Genomic DNA, 27,631 nt, shown 5'->3' with positions numbered 1-27,631 from the left:
TCGTTGGATCAAGGGTAAACACTAAATATAAATAAGATATATATTATGGAGATAAAATACTTTCGAATTTTACGTAATCATAGTGTTTTACTAGAAACCAATTTTGATCTGTATATTGATCAAATTAATTTGATACTAAATATAATCGGATCATAAAAGGTCACACATGTAAATATTGGTTATTTGGTTGGATTAAATTATACCAAATAACATAAAATACTTATTGGTATTATGGTGGTCGTATATGTTAAGTATTTAATTTATTCATATTTTTTGTATTTTTCTCATTACCATGTACTTATTTATTTCGTACTTCCTCCAATTTAGAGTTAATATCCCTTTTTTTTACACTATTCATATTTCACTCTTAATTTGTATTTAATTTGTATTTAATTCTTAAACTATAATTTCAAATATATAGTCAAATGAGATCTTATTTGATTTATCTCAATATGAAGGTTATTAATATTAACTTTTTTATAATTTTTACACAATTAGAGATATTATGGATTGAATTAGTGCATTAACAAACGTGTAAAAAACAAATGAAACATTAATTTTAATTTAAAAGGAGTATTATATTCTATAATTATATCTATGGGATATTCTTTGTGTTATCCTAATTTTAGTAACTTGTATTTTTATTGTAGTAATTGGCTGATCTTAGACATGTATCAAGGCCATCTAGCCATATATTATAGTCTCTACTCTCTAGCTATAATCAACGTAAATTGAGCAAAAAATTATTCATACTCTTTACAATATATTGCATCCAAGACATGTAAATATATATTCATCTTCATCATATAAAGAGATAGAGATAAAAACAACGTAAAAGTATATAAAATATTAATGTATTGGAATGAAATTTGTGAAGAAAATAATATAGTTGAAATATAATAAACACGACTATTAACTTTGCCAAGAGATTTTCCCCATAAATGTGTACTAACTTTTTAATACCATTTCTACCTTTTAATACCAACAATTAAACATGCCGTTAAGATTAAATGATTGTACATACTTCGTAGTGGATTTGAGTAAATGATATGAGGAAAACCTCGTATTGATAAAAAGATGTAAATTGCAAGTTTCAAATCCTATTTGGGATGCAAACGAATTTACAAGGCAAGAGAAGATTACTAGTGATAATAATATTCAATTATTATGCTTATAAACACGAGACAAACCCTTACTGGCTGCAATGGCCATTTTCATGGAATATGCACACTCTTTGGCCCCTGCTGCCAAATGATGGCTCCCTATGCCATTAAGCCTCTTAAACATTAGGGTTCTGATCACTTCTCCGTGTACCTATTTTCTTAGGTAAACCATGTTCGCTGCAACATATCCTTGTCAGGTCGATATTTAGCTGAAGAATGTGGTGGAGCTTGGTTACTCGTAGTAGCACCAATCCACTTATGGTAAGCCATGACCGTGTTTGAGAAGCCGTGATGATTTTAATTTATTTATAAACATGAAGGTTTTGCCCTGTGTCAGTCTCATAGGACAAATAAAAGAGCTCATCTAAAGGACTAATTTGTTTTTGTTCCTAACTAGATTACTTTTTGAGAAAGTTGACTTCCCTCCACCACTTGAATAAGAGGAATATTAAATAATTTACCTTTAATATATTGAGTAATTTTATATGTTTGAGTAACGATCTAATATGATTTACATACTAAAATAAGATATATATGTAAATTGTATGTTAAATAGCCTCTCTGTTTCATTTGTTTATCACAAAAACTGGAGAGTTCTTTTGTCAAAGAGAACGAAATAGCATTTGAACTAAGTATAAAAATATAATAAATATATTAAAGAAATTTAACATGATTTGAATCTTGTTAAATACGAATGAAATCCATTTATAAATATGACTTTTATAACTTCATAAACAAAGAAGTAATAATAAAGTAAAACGTGTATTCTAATAAGATAATTTAATTTGGATCATTGATTGAAAAGTAAAAAGTGAAATGGTGATTATATATCATAGGTTTTGTTGCATGATGATAAGACTCAACAAAAAATAGATAGATAGTAAAATTAAACATATAATCCCCGAGCAAGAAAGATTTGATGATGCATTTTAGTTCTTTATAGCAAATCAGTACACTCACAAAAACCAGATTATTTTAGTACTACTAAACTAGGTGCTAACTATAAGCTGCCTAAAATATCCACTATAAGTAAAAGCGTTAATAAATTAAGTTGGAAAGGGGAGGAAAATTGTGGGCACAGCTAACATGAGTTACTTAAATTAAGGAGATACTATCTATTAGAGAAACTTGAACCCTATCTGGGATGTGAATGACTGTACAAGGCAAAAGAAGACTACAACTATCTACTAATGTTAACAACATTCAATTATGCTTAAAATCACACGCAGAACCCTTTCTGCAATGCCCATTTTCATGGAATGAGCACACTCTTTGTCCTCCGCTGCCAAATGATGGCTGCCTATTCCACTGAGCCCCTCCAACGTTAGGGTTTTGATCACCTCCCCATGTACCTGTGTTCCCTGGTGCAGCAACCCAAACCATGTTGGTGTTTCCAGCTGTAGGACTCGGCCCTGTGCCTGTCCAACCTACAGTACCAGGTCGAACTGCCATAGCAGGTGCTCCTGGTGTAGGACTGGTTAACTGACCCATGGCTGCTGCTGGCCCAGTCCATCCTACATTTTGGTTCATTGATTGCTGTTGTGCACCCCAAGGCATGTTGGTTTGAACTGATGGTCTCCATGCATTGTTCGCGGGCATAGTAGGGAAGTTTGCGGCAATATTTCCTTGTCCAGGTGGATATCCAGCAGCAGTATGCAGTGGAGCTTGGTTGCTAACGGGAGCACCAGTCCACTGATGGTAAGCAGCCTGTGGCGGCAACCCAGTGTTGGGTGTGAGGTTTGCATTTACAATTTCAGGTCTCGCAACAAAACCAGGTCCCCAATTTTGAGTATAGACAGTATCTTGCCCAGTGCCAGGTTGGACAATGTTTGAGAAGCCCTGAGCTGCGGAAGCATGGGGACCTAAATTTGTTGGGTTCATAGCTTTATCAGGAGGGACGAATGGTTGGTTTGCTACTTGTAAACCCGACTGCAAGGACATTTGTTGCACATTTATCATACCAGAATTCGAGAGAAACTGAGCAGGAACAGGAGCAGGTTGAACTGCTCCTAGAGATGCCGTTGCAGTTTCTTGCTTGTTCCCAACTACATTACCTTTAGAGAAAGTTGCTCTGCCCACACCACTTGGATCAGATGAAGGTGTTGTTGGAGTAGGAGAAGGTAGTCGTTCATTCCCTTGGAATTGACCAGTTGATTTGAAAGAACTCGACGTTGGCTTCCCACTCCATGCAGAGGGGCTACGGGAAGGAGTTGGAGATGGGAGATTAGAGGAACCATATCTTCCACCCGAGAGTTTGGAGGTATCCATTGAAGATGGTGCATTTCTGTTCTTTGAGCCAACATCTAAATTTGTTCCTACCGGGCGCATCTCCTTCTGAAACCTTCCAGCCAATGCTTCTGTTAGAAGAATCGAATCATCTTCAGTTTGTGAGGTTTTCCAGATTTTCAATTCGGCAGGAAAATATCCGGTGTTACTCCATTTACGAAGCTGCGCCATAGAGAATGGACCCTGGACCTTATCAGTTGGATCTCTATAATGCCAGGACTTCTCTGTCTCATTTGCTTTCACATCAGTTTGTCCTGCAGTGGATAAAGGCTGTGAAGATTCCGATGTATGTGTTACAGATAAGTCTGATCGCGTTCCGGATTGTTCAGCTCGAGTCATCAAAGTATCCTGAGTAATCCTTGGCTTGTCCCAATTATTTGATTTAGGTGTCCCCTTGTCGACCCCATTACTCCATGAATGCTCACTGAACTGAGTGGCAGTAGTAGTATCTTCCCTCCTGCTAGAATAATTCCGGCTAGACAGATTTCTGCTTGGCTCCCAAGTCTTGTTGGGAGGTCTTGCATTTGCAGTCCAGGAATCATTCGACGCAGAGCCTCCTTTCTGTGATGAAAAGTGTTCCCGGCCCCGTCGGAAAAACCCACCATCTCTAGGCCTCATATTACCTACAAAATGAGGAAAAGTGATCCCTTGACAGTAAACAATTTTTCCTACAAACAGATAATCATCAGAATAATGATCAGCAAATTAAGTTTGATTCGATTGTCATGGGCAAACCTTGTCTCTTATCATGCATTTCATTTTCATCATCAGACTCACAGCTTGGATCCATTTTTGGATCTGCATGCACTTCTGGAAATTCATTCAACCTTCGTTGGCGTTCCTCAGGTTTATTCAGAAGTTGCAATTTCTCTACACATTCTCTGAGCGTTAAAACCAGTTAAGGACAGCCAAAAACTAAAATTACATCGCAAGGATGAGTAACACACTTGTAAAGTGAGTAAAGCAGATTCAGATTATGCCTATGACAAAAAATCCCGACACAAGACTCCAAACTAACCACTTCTATTTTCAGAGAATGATAAATGACTTGGAAACTTCTATAAGAAACCAACTACATGAGGTGACTCGGCTATAAAAACGGGATCTTTTCCCCAAAGATCACACAAAAATCAATGTTCCCTTTGCATGAATCTCCAAAACCGCCATCTCAAAAAAGCATATGTTAACATTCTGAAAAGCTACATAAAGATGAAATGGCAACACTAGGTGGGGATAGTAGAACATGTTAGTCATGTTTTACAGTAACAGAAATTCCAAGATCAGTAACTCAATATTACGATCAACTCAATACCTCAAGATTCTACAGGCAGGGTGAAAAAATCTACCCCTACCGTTGCATAGGCGTTACCAATAAATTGTTGAACAGATATACTAGCCTTATAATTTATAGTCCACTATAATCAAAAAGCTAATAAAAAAAATACAGTCTTTTATTCGAGTCAGTAATATGTATATAAAATATACCAATCAATATTAGAAAGTTCTAACTAAAAGATAAAGGACCATACAAGCATATTTCTAATTCTCTAGTAGGACCTTAATTGCTCATATATTAGTTCGTGAGCCAGAAACTTGGGAGTGAGGGGGGGGGGGGGGGGGGGGGGGAGGGATAAGAACCTCACCCCCCCACACCCCCAAGTCCCTTGGAGGATTTGACACTGAACTTAAGGTTGAGGTACAAACCCACTACCAGCTGAAGCAAGTATTAGTACAGTTATACAAAGGATATTCTTTTTTACGTCCTTTTTCACTAGCTCGATCACGAAGATGGGTAAGTCTCAGTATCTCTGCTTCCAGCCACTGCAAAGTTATTACCATGGTGTTACTAAAAAAGCAAAACAATAAAAGTCGCATAAGCAAATAATAAGATTTTATGATTGAAAGTTTATATCAATAGAACACTTCACAGAACAGAAGCAAAAAGTAGACTTAAAACCCAACCATGAGTGGACTTGACCAGTAATGAGATCTAAATGGATCTTAAGTAACAACAATAATGCATATGGAAGTTCAAGATTATAGTCAAGACTTGGAAGAGAGTATAACGGATAGGAGCAAAATTTCTACAGGTGCCATATATTTTTTTTTGGAGCCAAACTGGCACTGAAGCATCTTCAAACTCAAATAGTGCTCTTAAGTCTCTCGTGTTGAACTATTTTTGTTCATGTAGTCAACTCACTATGTTCGGATTAAGGCTTTGGCAATGTTATTGTAGATTTGAACAGTTAATTACCCATGCACAGGCAGCACCGCTGTTACTGTGGAGCATAGAAAGGACCAACTACTGACAGATAAGATTCATCACACCAAACAGGTCTTGCTCCAAACATAATAAAACAGCATCAAGACTATAAAGATATCTCAGATAGTACAGTTCACTCACAACTAGAAGCTTAACAGCACAACAAAATGTGCATCTTTTTTGGATGATAACTCAAATATGACATCTTTTCTTTTAAAGAAAATCACTGCAGTTCTTTGGGCAATATGGTTTCTGGACCGCCAAGAAAAGGACCTCAAGATATTTCATAAGAAATACACTACAATTTCTTGAGCACCAAAACAACACAACAAAGCAAAAGTCTTAATCCCAACTATGTGGGATCAGCTACATGAACCAAAACAAATCAACATGAGAGATCAATTGCTCTAATTCACAAAATAGAAAGGTACTTAGTTTCTCACATCAGTTACTCTGACTTCCTGCAGTTCCCTTGCTTTTTCCAGAACATCACCCTGAAAAGAGCAACAAATTTCATCAGCAACATACGTAGTCCAAGAATCTTAATGAAAACCAGAACAAATTAGCCTTACCACAGTCATTCGGTTGATAAGTCCACATTTGATACTCTGGCGCAATCGCTTGCATTCATCCTAACACCACAAAAAATGTCAAGTTTTAAATTGTCTCTTTTAAATAAAGGAAATATCACTAACTTGCAAATGCTATGTTAAAAGCACAACTTCCAAATTCCAACTCCCAAATATGTTAAAATCGGTTACCATCAAATGCAACAGAGCAGTGCATAAAACTGGCCCAATTGTAACTGGTAAGAAATACACGAATTATTAAGTATTCAGTTTTGCTCCTACATCTGAAAATCTCAACTAAAATCACATCAAATGGCCTAATTGTCCAAAAGAAATGAGATACAAAAGACAATTAGCAAGATATCAAATTTTCCAAATCATAAACCAAAACTCAAAAATATTACAGTTTGTTCTTATAGATGTAATAATAATCCATCAATAAGGAGAAATTTTTCAGCAGAATAAATTGGCCACTCATATGGTGAGGTGTTTGATCCCAAGGAAAATGTATTTGAGGCACACTAACTCAGTGAATACAGTATTTTCTTTCGAAAAGGGTTCAGCCAAATAAAATCCCAACCCCTTCCTTCCACCCCATCAATGCAAAAGCCTAAAATCCCAAAATATGGAGTCGGGCGTCGGCTACATAAACAAAACAGAGCAACAACACAGTGAATACAGTTTCTTTCTTGCAGAAAGCGCAACAATCCTTTGTTATTTTCAGCCAAATACAATATTCACCCGTTCCCCCTTTCCCAATAACACCAAAAGACTTAATCCCAAAATATAAGGTCGTGAACATAAACCGAAAACAGAGCAATGAGATCTTCCCTCCTCCAAACAAAATCCATTATCTTTCGGCAAATCATGCACTTGTATTCTTTATTCTTCCACAAAGGACACATGTTCTAGTCACTAAGGAAACAAAGCCTAAAAAAATCTAACCCTAAGAATACATATACAAGCAACAAATGATTAATTTTCTCCTAACTTCAGCAGTCCAAAAGATAACAAATAAAGAGATGTCATCACCTCCGTAAATTCCTGATTGGATATTGTATCTATTGCTATGATCTCTGTCTTGTCCAAGTTCAAAATCTCAAGCATGACCTCAGTTGTCCTTTTACCCACTTTGTATGGTTCAGGTGCCTTGCTAGTACCTTAAGCAGAACAATAGTCAATCTAATTCTGAAAAAAAAAAAAAAAATCCCACTAAAAAAATAATTAAAAATAATTACCAACTATTTGCACCAGCCTGTAAATGTCTTGCTTTTGGCTGCTGCCAGAAATTCTTATTCTGACAAAAGAGCCAACAACCTTTTCATGAAAGGTTTCAGAATCATCCATCAGGGACTCCATTAAACACCGGCGCAAGTAAATTAAGTCAATATTATGCATATCTATGGCAGCATAGTCATCAAGGTTGGACTGCCCCCTCTCTTCACCTTTTTTACGTGATTTTTTTCCCCTACTTTTGCCAGAATCCAAAAATGAATCAGTGTGGTCATCAATATCTAGTTGACTAGTTTCAGTATCAACAAAACTTCCTCGATTATCATAAGCATGGGAGTCCTCCTTCAAAAGAAAGTGGGATTCAAGCAGCTTTAACATTTCAAAGTGACCAACTCGTGGTTTTCCAAACAGCTTTTGAAGCATTGTGTCACAAAGTATCTGGCTTCGTCGACGTGGGTCACGAAGTTTGTTTCTTTTTATATATTCCAGCAAGAGTCCTTGTACATCAAACTGACTCAGAACAGATCCATCACCATTTTTCATGTGCATGACAAACTCCAGGAGCTCTTTTGATGCCCACTCAAAATTGCCTTCCATATAGAGTTCACCATCAGCTGCAGTCGCAGAATCCTTTGAGCGGGACTTGTTCAACCTTCTGGAACTTTTTCCCCTCTTAGCAGGTGTAACTTGGTTACCAGAAGAATTTTCTGAATCTGAATCCTCCTTAGCCTGGGACTTCAACCTTTTTTTTTTCTTTCTTCTCGTTGTGCCAGCCTCCGGCTCTGAAGAGCTTTCTGTACCAGAATCCACATTTTTCGACTTTCTTTTTTTTCTTTTTGTTTTTGAATTAGCCGCCTCTATTTTTGCAAGAGAGCTGTCAGAGTCAGTACCAGCATCATTATAACCCTCATGTAACTCAACTGGTGTTTGCTGTCTATCGTTTACATCAGAATCTCTACGTGAATTTTTCGCCTGCGCAATCTCATCTGAAGTAATGCACAGTTTCCCTTTTTGTTCAATCCAGTAATCCTTAAAGAGATACTCCCAGCTACTTTTATCGTCGAAAGATGAATGACCCTGCAAAGAGAGTAATGGCGAAGATAATTTCAAATGTGAAGTCAATATAACAACAAAAACACTACAAAGGATCTTCATTCAGTCACAAGTCACAACCATTTGCCATAAAGAAATACAAATTTAATTGGTGATCAACAGCAATATGTTATGAACATCTTTTACAGAGAACTTTCCAAAAAAAATCCAACTCTAATACAAGAGTTGGTGCAGGGAAAAACCAATGAAGTTCAGCTGAAACCCTTCGTACTACTACTAAAGTTAACATTCCCCTCCACCCATACACACACAGACCAGAAACTTTCCTGAATTTATTAAACTCTGTAATGACAGTTACCAGATCATAAAGGATTCGAAACGCCCAAGTACTGCAAACATTTAATAGAAGGTTTCATTGGTCAAGGTCCAAGTTATTTTACATGATGTAAGCTATTAGACACAACAGAGGATCAAGTTCAGACATCAAAAATAATAAATGGAGGAGCAACTCTTGTATGAGACCGTCTCACAGAAGACACATCCATACAAGGTGCCCAAGTTTTAAAAAGTGAGTGTTTTAAAATTCAAAGTGTCAATTATAACATCCAAAAATAACATGAACATTAAACAATTAAAAGTGAGTATTTTAAGCATGAAAGTAAATTTTTTAATAAATTTAGTTGGGCTAATCTGTGACACCAGGAGACCATCTTAAATAAGGATTTGTGTGAATAGAGAATAAATGAGGGGCAGGATTATTCAAGCCAATTACATATGAAACAGAAGGCCAGCAGAAAGATAACCCAGAATAGCTCAACATCATATAAATGGAAAGGCTGATAATTGATAGCCGAAACAATATTAGCAATTCTGTTGCATTAGTTCATAACCCTCAGTGAAGGGATGAAGCAAGTCCTCTAAAAACCTTTACATATATAACTAAAAATAAGTAGAAGTAGATCATGGATCAGAATATTGAATAAGAAAGAAAAGCAAAGAGTAATAAAGGCTGATTCAAGCAAAGCAACCTCACGAGGTATGTTCTACTTCATTCAAGCATACTTCAGCATTTATTTAGATAGCTATATATAGCCAAAAGCCTAAAAAACGTAAGGCAATAATCTGCAATAATCTCTTATAATCACTCCAGATATTCAAATATGCTAAATGCAAGGCATCTTGCCGCTAATACTTTAACAGAACTCCCTAGCAGAATTAATATTTAATCTAATCAGGTAGACTTATTTTCCCTAGCATCCCCAACAACAGCCTCGCTGCCTCTCTTGTAAGTCGGACAGGTATTCTAGTCATCTATTGACTGTTGTATAACACATGTGGTAGCTCCTCTCGATCTTAGCACAAGGAAACTTCAATAGCAAGGAACTTATCATATTTACCATCTTCACAATACCATATTGTGGTAGCTAAGCTTATATAATTCGGGATGTGTAGACTCAAGTTTAAGCATAAAAGACCAAGGATATGACAGATATTCTTATGACCTGAAAAAAGATAAAAGAAACACAAAAGGTGCCACAACTTTTTGAAAATCATCTACCAATGTCCATCTCCATCACCTAAGGCGACAAGACATGATACAAGAAAAACACGACTGCACAGTTTCTCCTGACTCCTTCCTACACACCCAAATGCCTATCTAACCCTGCCAACGGCAGTTACATATAAACTACGATGGTGTATTGGTGCGTGCTAAACAATATAAATCTGCCTACGATGGTGTATTGGTGCGTGCTAAACAAAACCCATTCAGGTTCCCTAGCCAAGACCACGCCCAATCTTCAGCTTTGCCCCTTGACCACACACTCTACACCTCCATCATTTCAACGAACAATTTCCATCCCTGAAAACAGGCCGCAAAATGAGACAACTAGGATTCGATAATCATAAGATCACCAATTACTTCTTTTTTTACTCAAGTGCTTCCCTATGCTTGAAACCTGAAAGAGATAGGGATTCTCAGTTCAAATCTCTCATTTGGTAAAACTGACACAAGGTATTTGCTTGCATGCATCGTCAAAAAGATTCATAACCTCTCCAGGGTTGGGCTACTGCTTCACAATTGAGTAGGAGATAGATACAACACTTATAGCTTCCTTTTTTCTCCATTTCACTGTCTTCTAGTGATATATTGGTTGGTGGTCATCACCTATAAGCTTCTTTTTTCAAGAATTGTCTCAGTGTGGTGTGCATGAGATGAGCTTTTGTGAATAAATTTGCAACAAATACTCCTTTTTTCCCTTGAAATTGTTCCAATTGCCTTTTATGATTGTCCCTTAGAATTTGATCCTTCACATTATCTAGGTCTTTGCAACCACTTCCCTCTCTCCCTCCCTCTCATCTCCATGTAAAGTCTCTACCACAAGTCCTCGTCTCCATAGTAAAGCAACCAAAACAAGTGGAGCAATCTCTAATGTTATTTAGAAATTTTTTTCATAGATTTGTGAACTTTTAGACTTTGTCACAAAGGAACACCAATTTGAATTCACATAAAATAGGGCATACTAAGTAAAATGATGAAAAGAGTTTACTAAGCTCAAATATTGATTTTTAGCAAGTTCTCGTTGCTAAGTTAAGCAAGGCACTTTTGACATTACTTGTATGAATACTAACCAACACAAAATCTTTATCCAGGAGTTCATATAATACGAAATAGATTTCAAAAGGAGCAAAACATTTTGGAAATGTAAAAACTTATTGTTATCAGTGATGCTAAAGAAACTTAATAGGTTGCTAAGGTTGACCAAATATGTTCATATAAAAATGAACTCCATTCATAACGGATCAGAGAGGACTATAGCTATTGAAGCAAGATATATGAAACCTTGCCACATTCATACCTAAAAAATATGAAAACACAATTCAAAAACTACAGCAGTAACATTTTGGTCTGCAACATTGTATGGCTTTTATATGTTACCAACAATCTATGTTCTACAAAACTACCCCTAATTCAAGCACCCCACACTAAATGTAATGGCATTGATGTTAAGGAAAAGGAGAGACGCGTAAGTATAGATGGACATACAGACACTCTAAATGATAATGCTATATTAGCAACAATTTAGAGCTTTGTTTCCAAAAGATTGGATTTGGCTACATGAACTAATATATCAGTTCTAATGGTCGTCCACATGGATTCTTCTTCTCCATTCATTTCAATTTTCTAAGATCTCAATATGTAAGTTAGATCCTTCATAGAATTTCCTCTCTTGCCCTCTAAATCATTTTTGATCATCATCGCCCTTTTCTAAGTCCTTGACCTTTAACTTTCTATCTTTCTTATTGGTTCGCTCATACCCCCATCTTTGCACATGCCCAAACTATCTTAAACGATTTTCTTACTTCTTTTCCTCAATATTTGCAAATCATAAACCCTTTTTTAAATCTTCGTTTCAAATTCGATCCAATAAGGTACGTCCACTCATCCATCGAAGTTGTTCGTATGTCCACTACTTCCATCTTCCTACAATGATCCTTTTTAAAAGCCTAGATCCATATAGTAGCACTAGTTTAATGGTCGTTCGATAGAACTTGCCCCTTTAGCTTTAGCGAAACACCTTGATATCCCAATAGTCCCTCTCTATTTTTGTCACTCACTCTTAATTTTATATAGGTCATATCTTGTTGGAGGTTTCCACTACTCTGAAATATGAACCCAAGATATTTAAAGCATCAGCTTAGAGCGATTTCATTATCTTCTCTCTTTATAGTCTATCTCGTTATCTTGTATGTGCTAAAGTTACACTTCATGTATTGTAGCTTACTTCGACATAATTTTAACTCTCGCGACAACTCTTGTCTTATTCATTTTAACTTAGCATTTACCCACTCTCTAATCTCATCTACCAAAACAATATTATCAGCAAATAAGATGCACTAAGACACATCTTTTTGTATTGATCGAGTTATCTTATCTGGGATTGTTGCAAGAAGAAAGGAGCTTAAGGTCGAGCCTTTTTGATCTTAGTTTTTAAAAGTGTGAGGCGAAGCGAGGCATAAAAGATCCTTAGAGTCTAGGCGCAAAGTGCGTTGGCGAAGGTGCGAGCTTTTTGTAGGCGAGATGAACTTTTTCAGAAAAATGCTTTAAAACCAATTTTAAAACATATAATACTTAAACCAACATAAAATTCATATTTTGGTATCAACAAGCTTGAAAACATTCATTATTTTTGTTGAAAACACCAGTCTAGCACATAGCTATTATAATAAGCATATGCAGAATATCGAAGTTCATTTCTTCTTCTTCACATGCTTCTTGTTTTTCTTAAAGAAGTAACGGTTTCTCGAACTTTATATTCGAATAATTTCAGTTGAGTTTCATTTATTTTTCAATTAAACAAACATAAGTTCATTACCCAGACCAATAAGAAGCCGCACCGAGCATACAAGGCACATTGAGGCGCCCAAGGAGCTACCTCTTGTAGTGGGTTTTGCCTCGCCTAGCTAAGGCGTATACTGTTAAACCTATGCTCAAGGCAAAAAAGCGCAAAGCAAGGCGCACTTTTTAAAACTAAGGCCTTATTGAAGGCCACTTGTCATTGGATAATCTGTTGTTGACTCTTCACATTCTTCTTTACTTTTTGATTTATATCTTGCACCACATTAATGTATTTCTTGAGAATATCCTTCTTTGTCATTACCCACAAAAGTACTTCTCTTAATACCTTGTTGTATTTTTTTTAGGTTAATAGAAAACATGAGTAAATCACTTTTTCTAGCCTTGTAATATTCCATCGCATAAGATGAATTGCTTCCATTTTAGATCTTCCTAGCATAAATCCAACATCTGGTACATCTCCCTAAACGTATCTCTATCACTCTTTTCCATAATTTAATAATATGGCCATGACTTTTATTCCTCGATAGTTAGAGCAATCTTAGATATCTACCTTGTCCTTGTAAATGGGCACTAGCATACTTCTTTCTCCAGTCATTGAGCATCTTATTTGTCCTCCAAATCTTGTTAAATAGATTAGTTAGCCAAGTTAGGCATATCAATACTTCAACATGTATACCATCTGGCCCAATTGCTTTCTTTAGCTTCTTTTTCTTTAAAAGTTCCCTTTATCTTTTCACATAAATTCTCTATTTTAAACTACGAGAGTGATTGTCTCCTACAATATTTTCTTGCTTCTCCGTTAAATAGTTCATCAAAATACCCTCTTCCTCAATCCTTAATGTTTTTGTCCTGAACAAGAATGTTCTTATCCTTAGCCTCGATACACTTTACTACACCTATATCATTAGTTTTTGCTTGTCTCATCTTTTGCCATCCTATAGATATTTTGTTCTCTCTTTAGAATCTGTATTGTCAAACACCTCTTTTAAAGCCTTTATTTTCAACTCACATACTAATACATGTGTCTTGGTTTTAATTTCCTTATATTCAGCTGAGTTTTCCTCATTCCAGCAATATCCTAATGCAAGAAAGCATTTTCTATTCCTTGATAATTGTCTTGACCTCTTTATTTCACCACATTATATCCTTCTTTATCACAATAGTACCCCGCGATAATGATATGATTAGGAATGAAAATTAAAAAGCAAAACGTTAGAATCGAAAATATTCGGGATAAAACTAGGTATGATATATTGCATCGGTTTGTACATGTACAATAGCGAGTTTGGAATCTAGGGATTTTTAAGAGTCGAGATTGTATGGCAAGAAAATTGGATTTAATAGACAAAATTATAGTTCAAAAACAAGGTCGTACAGCTTTACATGTAAAGGTTTCAAAAAAAAAAAGTGAACTGATATTTTTTTCATCATAATCGTGTGAAAAATCATGTATAATCAAGAGGGTATCTCATGCTTTTGACCAATATTTAGGCATTACGATAATTGCATCACTCTTACTACCGCATGCTCGTTTTATTACAGTGATCGCGACCATTACCGCATTTTTGCACTATATCACCAAATCGAAATAAACAGATGAGCGACTAACTTGGTGGACAAAGAGAGACAATAGATTATTAGTTCAAGCACTCGGCTAAGGAACCAACATTTTTCTTATATATATGAATGTTGCAAAATCAAGTAGATCTATCATGCATAGAATAGAATGTTGAAACATGCTCAAAAGTTATTTTATGATGAAGCAAACATGTCCACTATTATTTGCTTTGATCTATAGTTCCTTAATAATTGCTATGTAGCATGTATGTTTTGGACTTCAAATAAAGTCTAACAGAAGTAGCTCTTAGGTTTTATTTTGATTTATAGTTCCTTAATAATTGCTATGTAGCATGTATGTTTTGCACTTCAAAGAGTCTAACAAAAGTAGCTCTTAGGTTTTATTTAAGTATATTGACAAGGTGTCAACATCCACAAATAGCATGCAACAATTTTGGTATAGATGATCAATGCCACTACCTTAAGAGATACATCAACACAAAATAAGAATGAGGAAAATAAACATTAATATCAATAATGTAGAAATAAAGGAAGCGAATATTTACCATCGTGCTTTGTTCACTATTTTCAATCATCGTTACAGTTTTCATGCAGGACTCACAAAGCCCTTTGCTACCTCTAAGAGGAAATATAACAGCATCTTTACTGCAAGCTTTGCACAATGAAAACGTACAAGTATAACACACAAAATAAGCGGTCTTTCTACATTGGTTGCAAAGATGCCAACCTGTACATGAAAGAAAACAATCAATCAAAACACAAGAGTGTCGACATGAGAGAAAAGTGAAGCAGAAGTGACATCAAAAATAAGGAAGGAATGAAGGATGCACAAGATATACATCCCTGTGGTGACAAAGAAATACTAACTAGATCATGTAAAAACCAGAAATTCTAATTTTAAATTCATACACCAACCAAAGCAACAAGGAAATTACATTTAGGCTTATTTAAACATTACAGTAGCTATGAAACAGGATTGCAACTTCAAAAACAAGACATGGTAGCTTTGCATCTGTAATCATGAATATTCATGACTGCGGGTTCAAGAAAGCCATGGTTAGCATCTGTTATCATGGTGCATATAGTTTACTGATGACATTGTATTAATGGATAAATCTAGCTTACGACCAATTACAAATGTAAAATTTTGATACAACTCGACCGACAGGGTTGTAACCTACTATCAATTTTGTCAATTTTTATTATGAGTTTAGTATTGTACAAGTATGACTTGAAAAGTTGTTTTTTACCAAATATAATAAGAAAAGCTATTTTTAGAGTTTTAACGACAAAAATTACATGATATTTTTAGCTATTATAACGATCAAATAAATTAACAATAAATATGTACCCTGTTGGGTCAAACCCAACTGACAAGAAATCGAATGCTGCGCAAGATTTTTCCACAAGAAAATAAATCTTGATAAAGATGTTGAGCATAGAATTTAGTGTATGTTGAGGCTCAAATAGAGTTACGAAAAGAATATCAAACGATCAAGGTGTGTCACTAATGTTAACGAAAAAAAATCTTGCACGTTGCCATTTATTAAAAAAAAGTGTCAGAAAATTAAGCCTTCAAAAGAGATCAATGTCGAAAAATAGTATAGTTGAGACGCATATGTCTAAATGAATGAGTAGACATACCCTAAATGACATAATTCAAAATGAAAACATTAGAAAGCGTATTGCCATAAGTCAAAATGAGAGAAAATAGACTACATTAGTTTAGTCATGTGCAAAGAAGACTGAAAAATACATCATTTGAAGGATTAAAGGTTGAAAATTTAAGTAGCTTATGAGAGCAAAAAAAGATAGGTCATGTTTGACCTCACATGTTTGCTCGGATATATAACAATAGATAGGAATGCATTAAGATGGAGAATATATGTTGTTGATCATTGGAATTGATTTTGTCACTAGTAAATTAGTATCTCCTAATCAAATGTCTCGTTTTCTCTTTTCGCATATTCACAATAAATGTCGCATTTCTAGTTAGGTAACATTATTCCCTTACGTGTTCCGTCATGGAATCCAACTATTTAAACAATTATCGTTAAATTATCACTTTTTCCGTTACTTTTTTCGTAACTCACTCTTCCCATGTGGTTCTTCCCCTCTTGTTCTTAAAAATTGGTGAATTTCCAAATCGAACATTTGATTAAAATAGATGAAAATATTACACTATCAAATAATTTTTGTTACCATCAATCCTATGCTGATTTGTTTTTGTTCATGTAGCGTGCCCCATTTCATTGGAGTAAGGCTTTTGTTGAGGCAAATCCAAACATTATGTTAAATGGGTTCAAAAAAGTCAAAGTCATCCACAACGTGAATGTCATATAAACAAAATTTTTGTGATTAGTAATAAATACCACTAAATTTCTCATTTCAATTGCAATAAGGTAAGGAAAAATTGTTGCAGACCTACATTGTCCATTTGCTATGAATAAATAGGGTGAATATATAAAGCTTAGAAATGTCAATTGTAAATAACCGAGAAATTTAAATTCAGACCAACAATTAATAAACCTAAAGAACATTGGCAATTGATATTAGCTTGAGTAAAATCATAGCCAACCATACTCATTCAAATTGATTTACTAATGTCATAATCACATTATACTGCTTTTAGTTTTCGATATGTTTCCTAATTTTACATTGCAAGTGAGTTTAATGTAATTGTCAAATTTTATTTTTCCTTTATTATGCATAGAAGTAGTAGATACACAAGAGTTCAAAAGTCAAACAATCAAATAGGGTGGAGTGGCCCCAATGTCATATATGTGCTTTTTCCCATGTTTGGCATTGTTGTTGCACTTTCCTTAGAGACTAAGATTTTCAAGGAACATATGGCCATGCTTGACTAGCTAAAAGGCATTAGTTTTTTAAAACTCCTAATTTAATTATTCGTATGAAAGTAGATTTTGTAAATGCTATATTGTACATGAAACATGATAGTACTTTTACATTTTTTGAACTAATGAATGATATATAATTATGAGAGGCTAGCACTTCACGTTTATTGAAGATTCTATACAGTTAATTTAGACATTTCTTACTTTATAAGAAAAATCATCATTTAAATTCGTTACTCAAAGAGAAAGTGAAGAAAACATATAGGGACACACACTTTCAAATCCTATGATTTCACCTACCTAGCTACCACAAAATTCTTGTCTCTCACGACCCTCCCAACTCATTAACCATCTCTTTGCAAACCATTTTTTATTTATAAACATTTTAAGCAACGCGAAATTGTTAGAATTATTAAATCCTATGTCATCTTCACTACTTCATATGATCCCTCTTCTTCACTTATCTATTCGATTAACCCTCTTCATCCTCAACTAGTGAAAATATCAAACACTGCAAGTAGCAACATTTGTTATCTATATTTCGAACTTTGTTTGACTTTTGAAGAAACAACTTGTTCATTACCTCCAAGTCAAAGTGGCTCCCACTTTGGATGTACACAATCTAATCCTTGTAATAGCAAATAAGGTTTTATTTTTATTTTTTGCAGACATCATCAGCAACTCTAAACAAAAATAAGTGCATATAGTTTTAATTACATGCAATAGCTGAAATATAGAGAAACAATCATCTTCTCACTCTTTCACCATCTTAGAGGTCAATTCAATAGTACCCAAATAGCCCTCATGTCTCGTGTCATTCTAGTAATCAATTTATTTTGAATGGGCTAAATGCCAAGAATATGTATATAGTAGTAAATCCAAGAAGGATAATCTACAGGGTGTAGATTTTATATGTTAGGTTTAGAAAGGAAAAGGAGGAGTTTGTTGTTCCACTATGTGCTAAGGTATTCTTGTAGTGTGAGCAGTTGGAATAGACCTCCCTCAATTCTGATGTTCTTAATTTTTTTGCATAATAATTATGAAGGGAGAAAGTAACTAATATAAAGCAACTAGGGCTTTCAAGAGGTCATCTATAAGGCAATTCAAAATATTGGGTTAATCTATCATTTTGTCTGTAGAACAAGACAATGTATTCTCAAACGATTGTTCAATGTGCACAACTTGTTTAATGATGGATTACCTTCACATGTGGAGATGACAAAACATCTAAGAACTCGTAGAAGTTGTTACTTAGCGATGAGATTGTGCAAATCAAACACTGCATCTTTATCATGGACTTTCTCATAAGTAAACATTTAAGACAAAGACTTGAAAATCGTCCATTCACAAATCTCTAGGAACCATAAAATATGATTGCAAAAAAGAACAACAAAAATCTGAGAATAATTTCGATCCAAAATAAGCAACAATGGATGATAATGTACAACTTACCACAATTCCACCGACCCTTTGTTTTGAAAAATTCATCATCATGATCCACACATGAAGGATGATACGCCTTAGGGCAACCCCTGAAATACCAAGATCATAAGCTAATATATTTCCATTTGATCTTTTTGAAAAGTAGATTTCCTAATTCATTGAAGTTCAACCTAAAACAATTCATTACGATTACTTCATCAAAACTAATTTTACAGAAATGTGTTTCTATTATTTCAAATCACAAGAAAACATTTCATATTATTTGCCGCTCAAGAAAATGTCAATCTTGTGAATTAAATTTCAATCAATACATCCCTAAACCTTATGTAAGATTACCTAAAACAACAAAGGGGGAGCAGGAGAAAACACTTGGTCCATTTTGATGCAATTATTGATGCAATAACTAACAAGAGCTTAACATGTAAAATTGTAAACACGACATTGGTTAAGTAAAGGATAGAATATCAATTACTAATACACAATTGAAATTTCAACTAACAAAGACTAGAATAAACTCTCCAATGATAAAACATAGAACAAACCTCCTGTCACAAAGAACTAGGTCCCCTCCGTCAAGACATATAAAGCAAACATCTTCACCTACAATCTTTCTTGCTGGCGCCTTCACCGGAGTGGTTGCCTTAGCATTCTTACCACGCCTCCGTTTCCCACTGCTGCCACTGTTACTTTTTACCACCTCAGATTCTGTCTCCATTTCTGTCTCAGCGACAGGTGTCTCTTCCTCCTCTTCAGCCACAGCTTGCGGCACCTCCTCATCAACATTTGCCTCTAAATCCTCCATCTCCTCACCTCCTTCGCGTCCCACCAATTCCTCCTCGGCAGCTTCCTCACCTCCTTCTCCCACCAACTCCTCGTCATTCACGGCTTCCTCGCATCCTTCTCCGACCGATTCCTCCTCCTTTTCTTCCTCATCATCTTCTTCTCCAACCGCTTCTTCCTCCTTTGGAACTTCCTCACCTCCTCCTTCTCCCACCACTACTTCCTCCTTCAAATCGTCCTCACTTCCTCCTCGTTCTTCCTCCTTTTTTGACTCCTTATCGTCTTCTGCCTTCACCATATCCTCCACAATTCCAACTTCACCTTCCACCACTACCACGGTATCCCTATCCAAATCTTCCAATTTCACACCCTCGCCAACTAACCCCTCTCTTATTTCTCCAACAATATCTTCTTTTGAATCCTCCAATTGCAATTCCTCAATCACCGTCTTGTTTCCCATCTTCAATTCCACTAATTTCACTCCATCATCATCCACAAACATTTTCTTTCCATCAACTTCCACTTTCGCGCCCTCCCCATTCAATTCTTTAACGTTATCCACTTCCTTATCTCCCTCCTCTACCACTTCCTCCTTTTTCTCCTCCAAATCTTCCAATTTCACGCCATTTTCATCCAATTCTTGCATTTCCGTATCCTCTAAGTTCAATTCCTCAACATTTTCACCTTTCACCACATTTTGCTCCGGTAAACGAGATTCAATTACATCTTCCGCAGTTAAAACGGTGTCGCATTGCTCAGAAACTTGAGGTTCTCCCTCTGACGTTGGCTCTTCAACAGCAGAAAGAAACGCGTCGACTGACTTCACAGTATCATCTTCGTCCTCCATTGAAAGAGAATAGATTGAATCAATAAACAAAACCCTAGGATTTGATAACTGAAATTGAATTGAAGAAAATGCGAGGATAGAAAAACCCTAGGCTTATATAAGTTTCTTTTTCTCACAAAAAAATAGAAAACGCAGTAGACTCGTCTCCTTTTTTTGTTGCACGAAAAGATTAAAACTAGTAGGTACTCTAGTATGTAAAAATTATCATAAAAAAAATTTAATATTTAATTAATCATGAATAAATACAAAATTTATTTGGTAAAATAATCTAGAATATAATAAAATATTTGTAAAATTTCACATGGCATTTTCATATTGATTTGCCATATGAAATATTTTTACCAAAAGTAACATCAACTTAAAATCATAAGAAATAATTTTTATCAAAGTTAGCATCAACTTATTCTTTTAATATATGAGTAGTATATCACAATTAGATATGTTCTGTTAAATTTCTTAGAGTATTTACTTTTGAATTTAAAAGTTACATAAGATTTCCAATTAAAGTTCTTATATAATATATATTTGTTCTTTATGTTGAAGTATTTGCTAATTAATAAAGTTTTTTCATTAAAATATTAAGAATGACAAAGATAATTATGATAACGTTATTGAAAGATTATCCATATTTACCTTATAAAGAAAGAGAACTTTAATTAATACTTATATTAGCAATTGGACTTTTTCATTAAAAGCACAATATATTCTAAAATTCTCTATCTATTTAAATTTATATTTAGATAGTTTTATACAAATAATTTTGTGCATTGCACGAATTTTCATACTAATTTCACTTGTTGATTAATTATAAATAATTGCAACTTTAGAGGGTATTTGCCAGAGTAAACTCGGATAATCGAATGACCTGCTATAGTAGATAATTTATTAAAAAAATAACTTTAAAATTAATGTAAAATTAGAGAAAATTTTTCAAAATTTGTATCAAAAATTATAGATGATAAAAAATTCAGAATTTTTTTTAACATGTTTTTCAAAATTTTATTTTAATTTATCTTTTTTTAAAAAAATAAAACTTCCTATAGATCTGATTACCGAGCTTGCTCTAGGCAAATACTCCCTAAAGTTTGGATTATTTGTGGTTAATCAATAGGTAGATTATTATAGGAAAATCATGAAAAGTTAGAATTATTCTAAGTAAGTTTTCCAAATTATTTTTCCAGTATTATTTGATAACCTCCTACCTTTAATGAATTTTAATTAAATTTAACTTTTTTATTTGAAAATTTTACCTAGAATAATCTGAAATCTTATCGATTTTCCTTCAATAATTTCAATTTTTGATTCACCATAAATTATCAGAATTTTAGGGTCACTTACCTATGAACGTTTTGGCCCAAATGGTGATCAATTTTTGTAAGTTAATTCAAACACAAAAGAAAAAGGAAAAATAAAACCAAAAATCAAAATATCAAAAAATAAAGTTAAAATCATATAATAAACATACTGGATTTCTCTTTTTAATTTTAAATATTTTTTTATTTTTATATAATTTAATTTTTTATTTACTTTTAAATTTTTTTTTATGCAAAATGACTTGTGTAGGTAAGAGGTTACCTTGGTACATTCTTAGTAAGCATGCTTTATAGTTAAGATTATTTGTAGTTAATCAAAAGTTAGTAGTTAATCTAAAGTTAGGATTATTGTAGGAAAATCAGTAAAAGATTAAATTATTCTAGATAATTTTTCTTTTTTATTTTCCTCAATGATAACTAAAAGAGTTACTTAGAGATCGTCTTTTGGTAAAATAACCTCAAAACAAATAGTTCATATACTAATAAATATATTAGTTGAACTATTCAACTCATGTATGGGGAGTAGGGATGGCAACGGGTTGTTCTGTTACCAAATTCGCGGGTCTAAATTTTCAAGACCTAGATCCGAATCTATGGACCTTACAGATTCGAGTGCAGCTTATTTTCGCACTTTTGATATAATTTCAATTCATAATGAGATTAGAATGGAGTAATATTCATTGACTAATAATAATAATAATAATAATAATAATAATAATAATAATAATTACACAATTAACATCCAAAATAATATTACAGAAGTCCAAATTAAAGTTCTTAGTTCATCCATAATCCAGTTCGATGAGGAGATCAAAATTAATAATGCGGCTAAAACTTTCAAGAACTAAGGAAAAGAGTCTTAGCACAAAAGTTTACAAACTCACAAGTTAACTACAAGTTACACTGACCTCTTTATATAATTTTATGCAAGACAATATATATAATATCCTCCAGAATACATTAATTTCACCAATTCTTTATTGCAACTATCATACCATGAGACGGTCTCAATTGGATTAACTCAAATGCTTTAAAAAAACTATTGTCCTATATTATTCAAATTTCATCATTTTTAAATGTTTTTTTAACTAATGGGCTGCTTGTATGGGCTCGTCTCACGGTGAAACGGTCTCATACAAGACTTGCTGAATAAATTTTGATGCACAAATTCTTGTGAGAGACGGTCTCTTTGAGAGACCATCCATAATTTGGTGAGCTCATCATTTTTTAGTTTAATTAAACTTTAATAAATTGAACATAAGAAGCGTCTCTAAATAAGATGGTCTCTCAAGGGTTGATTTTCATGTTAGATGTCACCCAATTGTTAAACAAGTATTAAAAGCCAGAATGAAAATAATGCTCATGTATTAGTGATTACAGAAAATTTGAAATCTTTAAGTCAAAAAATAAAAAAAATGAACCAAATAATCCAACTTTCAAACTTATTCCAAAAGTAAGCGTGAAATTCTCAAACCTGAGGTTAACTGCGAACAGATCAAAAAAGGCAAAATAGTTGTTCGCATTTAGTAATCGCGAACAACTATTTTGACCTGTTTTTGTGGAGCATGTTGTTCGTGTTGTTCACAATTACTAACTGCGAACAGGTCAAATAGTTGTTCGCAAAAATAGTTGTACGCAGTTACTAATTGCGAACAACTATTTTGTCTTTTTTGACCTGACTGCGAACAATCCCAAACCTCAGGTTTGGGAATTTCACGCTTACTTTTGGAATAAGTTTGAAAGTTGAATTAATTGGTTCATTTTTTTGATTTTTTGACTTAAAGATTTTAAATTTTCGTGATTACACAAGTGACGGGACATAATGCTTTGGGCTTTTGGGGCTCTAGGCTTTGGGCTTTAGTTTTTCATTTGCTTGCATGGTCAACTTTTTACTTTTTGTAAAGTGAATTTTTAAAATAGATAAGTAAAATTATCAAAAATAAAAAGCATTTATTGAGCTATATATTAATTTATTTTCAAATGTAAGCGCCTAATTCCCAACCCTAATCCTACTCCTACACCTATGCCTATATCAACTCAAGAAACTCAAAATCCTTTTGTTCCTTCCCCATCTTGTACTCCTTCTCAACCCCCTCCGTATGAAGTTCCAATTGATTAAATGGTTAACTTAGGAGAAAGTAATGAGATAGGACCTTGGGATGATGGTAATGAGAGTAATGAGCTCATTGACGATCCTTATGAGGATGATGTGGATGTCGATAAGGATGCGTTAGCAAATGACATGACCTTAGGTAACATTCCTATAATCGTTGCTCCTACACCCTATGCCCTATGTCCACCTCTAGACCAATATGAGGAGGACAACTCCTGAAGGACTTGGGCTTGTGATACTACTTACACCGAAAAAGGGGAGTTGGAGAAGGGTATGATGTTCGATAGTAAAGATGCTTTGTTGGAAGCTATAAGAGTGTATCATATTTGTAGAAATATGGAGTATAGAATGAAGACTTCAAACCAAACCGTCCTTACCTTGAAGTGTAAGCGGGGCTGTTTGTGGAGACTTAGGGCTACGCTCGATTCATACTCATCTTCATGGCGTATTGTTACTTACAATGGTGAGCATTGGGTCTTGTGCTTTGGGTAATGACACTGTCTCGGCTGGACACATTCACTTGACATCTTCTGTCATTAACAATGTCATTAGAAACTGTGTTGCTAAAGACCCATCCATTAAGGTCTCTGTCGTGCGGCAGATGGTTAAAGATCGTTTTGGTATAGAAGTGAATTATAAGCGAGCATGGTGTGCTTAGCAACAAGCCTTGTTGTCCATATATGGAACTTGGGAAGGTTCTTACTCTCTCCTTCCATGCTTTTTAAAAGTTTTGCAACATTTTAACCCAGGCCTAGTAGTTGAGTGGTTTTTTAAGTAAGACAATGACGCGGGTGTATATGTGCGACCTAATATTAGAACCTTCCAACGTGTCTCTTGGGCTTTTAAACCTTGCATTGAGGGCTTCAATCATTGTAAACCTCTTATCGCCATTGACGACACACACTTGTATGGTATATATCGTCATACCTTATTGACTGCCATTGCTTTGCTTTGGACTTGTTATACCCCGGTGACGTTACGGGGACCTCGCAGGCTGGGCCATCCTCCCTGCCATCACAGTACCAGTCCCCTCCCTTACCAGAGTGATACACAAACGCCTCTTAATACCGTAGGAGGCGTAGAAGACCAACTCAGTTGGATAGGGTAGATGAGGGTGATGAGCGTTAGGTTTTGATTGACTATGTGTGTGTGTGTATATATATATATATTATATATATATATTTATATATATATATATATATATATATATATATAAATATAAATATATATATATATATATATATATATATATATATATATATATATATATATATATATATATATATATCTATGTATGTATGTATGTATGTATATATATATATATATATATATATATATATATATATATATATATATATATATATATATATATATATATTTATATATATATATATTTATATATATATATATATATATATATATATATATATATATATGTTTATTTAGTTGTATATGTTAAACATTTGTATATATTTAGTTGTATATATATATATATATGTTTATTTAGTTTATCATAATCTCTAAACTTTGACAAAATTACCTTAACTTAGGATGATAAATTTGTGAATAAGAATGAATGAATTGAGTTATAAGGTTTTAGTATTTATAAAAAATTGGTTTAAGGGCTAGTTTGACAATATAATGGCTAGTTTGAACAAGTCAAAAAATAGTCAAACAGGTTGTTCCCATTTATTAAGTGCAAACAGAAGAAATCACTTAACTGCGAACAAAGGAACCCCTGTTCGCAGTTACTTGGTTGATTTTTTTTACCAGTTTGCTTCTATTCACAGTTACTAACTGCAAACAGAACTAAATCTGAGCTCTGTGGAGCTGGAGGCGGTTACATTTGAAAATAAGTTGAAATATAGCTTAATGTATTTTTTTTTTGATAATTTTGTCTATTTCAAAATTTCTTGTAAAGTTTTGATATAAAGTTGGGGTTGGATTTGGAGTTCAATATTGTTGGATTGTTTCTATTCTTGTTTGTTTGTACAATTATTATGATACACCGTGGACTTGAATTGCTCGTTTTTGTTAAAAAATAAGCTTATTATTGAAACATTTTCTGGTAACACTAACAACCATGTTTTTTTTGTCCCTTTTAATCTTTTGTTTTCTAGTAGTAACAACGAATAAAAAATTTTGATTTTTTTTTAACCAGTTTCTTTATTTGTTATTAGTAACAGTGAACATACTTAACCTTAGGCTTAGACACATAGACGCTTATTTTAGGAATTAAAAATTCTCAAAGCTTATTTTGAAATTTTTTTTTGACAATAAGCTCATTTTTTTTCAATCTTACTCTTAAGCTTGTGGGTATGGTTAGTTCCCTTTGTTTTCTTTTCAATGTGTGATTTCCTAATTCATTTAACAGACAGACCTTTCTTCTGGGTTAATGTTATGGTATTGTTAATGATTTAGTGTGACACACCAATTCAATTTCATCTGCGTTTCTAATCTGCCCTATGACAGAATTATTTATTGTTGGTTCTTGCTATTTTTTTAACTTAAAATTTTATTATGAGTGTATTCATCAAATAATACTCTATAAATGAGATAATAGTGGCATTTCTATTTTTCATCAATGTAAATGAGTGAAATTAGGAAGCACTGGCTTGAAAAATAACATAATCAAAACATACCAAAACAAAATAATGAAATTTTCTTCTAGTCAAATGGTGCAGTGTTTTTGAGTATTCTTGACGTCATTTTGTGACCCTTGTAAGAAGGGAAAAAACTTTCTTTGCAAAACGAATTGGGTGTATAGAAATTGCTCGTGACATTTGTAGTTAATGATTTCATTATAATAATGTCTTACAATAAATTAATTATTTTTGATTAATTCATGTATACTAATTATGCTATTATGGGTGTATAGAAATTGTTACAGCAAGTTATGTGAGATTATCTTATCATGAGATGACTCATATAATCAGTCAATTCATCTAATTGATCACTTTAAGATTGTAGTAATCACTTCAAAGTTATAAGTGATCACTATTAATTACTTTAAAACCGTAAATGATTACTTAAGAATGTAAGTGATCACTTTAAAATTATAAGTGATCATTTTAAGATTATAGTATATCTGATCATTTAAGATTAGTCACTTTAAGATTGTAAGTAATAATGTTAAAGTTAAAAGTGATTATTTTTAGAATGTAAGTGTACATTGGGTCAACTAGTAGAAATAGTCTCATTATATAAGACCGTTCATTTGAAAATTTGTGTAATTATTAAGGAATTAACTTAACCAAAATCTAAAGTCGATGGATAAAGCTTTAATATATGTTAAATACTTTATCAAGCCCCCTTACATTGAGAGCCCTTTGGGCTTGAAGTTTGGATGCATTACAAGTTATCCTCATAATATGACGCTATAATGACGCCTTAAAGAAAGACTGAATGAGATTGAACCCATAATTTAAAATTTTGATACTATATTAAAAAACCAACTCAAATATTAAATTAAAAATTTAAGTTAATAATCGATATTCTAAGAAAATTAATGAGTGTAATATATAGAAGAATATAATCTCCATCTTTTACCACCAATAAACACATTGAATTAAGTAGCAAAACTCAAATAAGGAAAATCAAAAGCAAAAGAATATAAAGTAGTAATAGTATAAATGTTGTGAGGTTGAATTCACTCTTACACTATTATTCCCTTACTTGAGACATCCGCAAAGGTATCAACCTTATTAATAATTCTATGGACAAACAATCCCAAACATGCCGAGTTCCACATGCAAAAATGAATACCAAATAAAGC

The 27,631-nt window shown here is 33.7% G+C and overlaps 1 protein-coding gene across 1 annotated transcript; it reads right to left on the bottom strand.

Moving 5' to 3' along the window:
• Positions 1-2,061: 2,061 nt before the first annotated feature.
• On the bottom strand, positions 2,062-20,585 carry LOC130815456 (zinc finger CCCH domain-containing protein 19). The gene is made up of 10 exons (XM_057682140.1): positions 19,346-20,585; positions 18,813-18,892; positions 15,051-15,232; positions 7,520-8,591; positions 7,314-7,441; positions 6,285-6,344; positions 6,156-6,206; positions 5,200-5,270; positions 4,185-4,336; positions 2,062-4,072 (listed from the first exon to the last, which is right to left on the bottom strand). Exons 1-10 carry the CDS (start codon positions 20,428-20,430, stop codon positions 2,367-2,369), a joined length of 4,587 nt encoding a protein of 1,528 aa, XP_057538123.1. The 5' UTR covers positions 20,431-20,585; the 3' UTR covers positions 2,062-2,366.
• Positions 20,586-27,631: the final 7,046 nt, after the last annotated feature.

The sequence above is a fragment of the Amaranthus tricolor genome, chromosome 1, assembly GCF_026212465.1.
Source record: "Amaranthus tricolor cultivar Red isolate AtriRed21 chromosome 1, ASM2621246v1, whole genome shotgun sequence".
Lineage (NCBI taxonomy): Eukaryota > Viridiplantae > Streptophyta > Magnoliopsida > Caryophyllales > Amaranthaceae > Amaranthus > Amaranthus tricolor.
The sequence above is the reverse complement of the archived record's forward strand: the minus strand, read 5'-3'. Positions and strand labels throughout refer to the sequence as shown.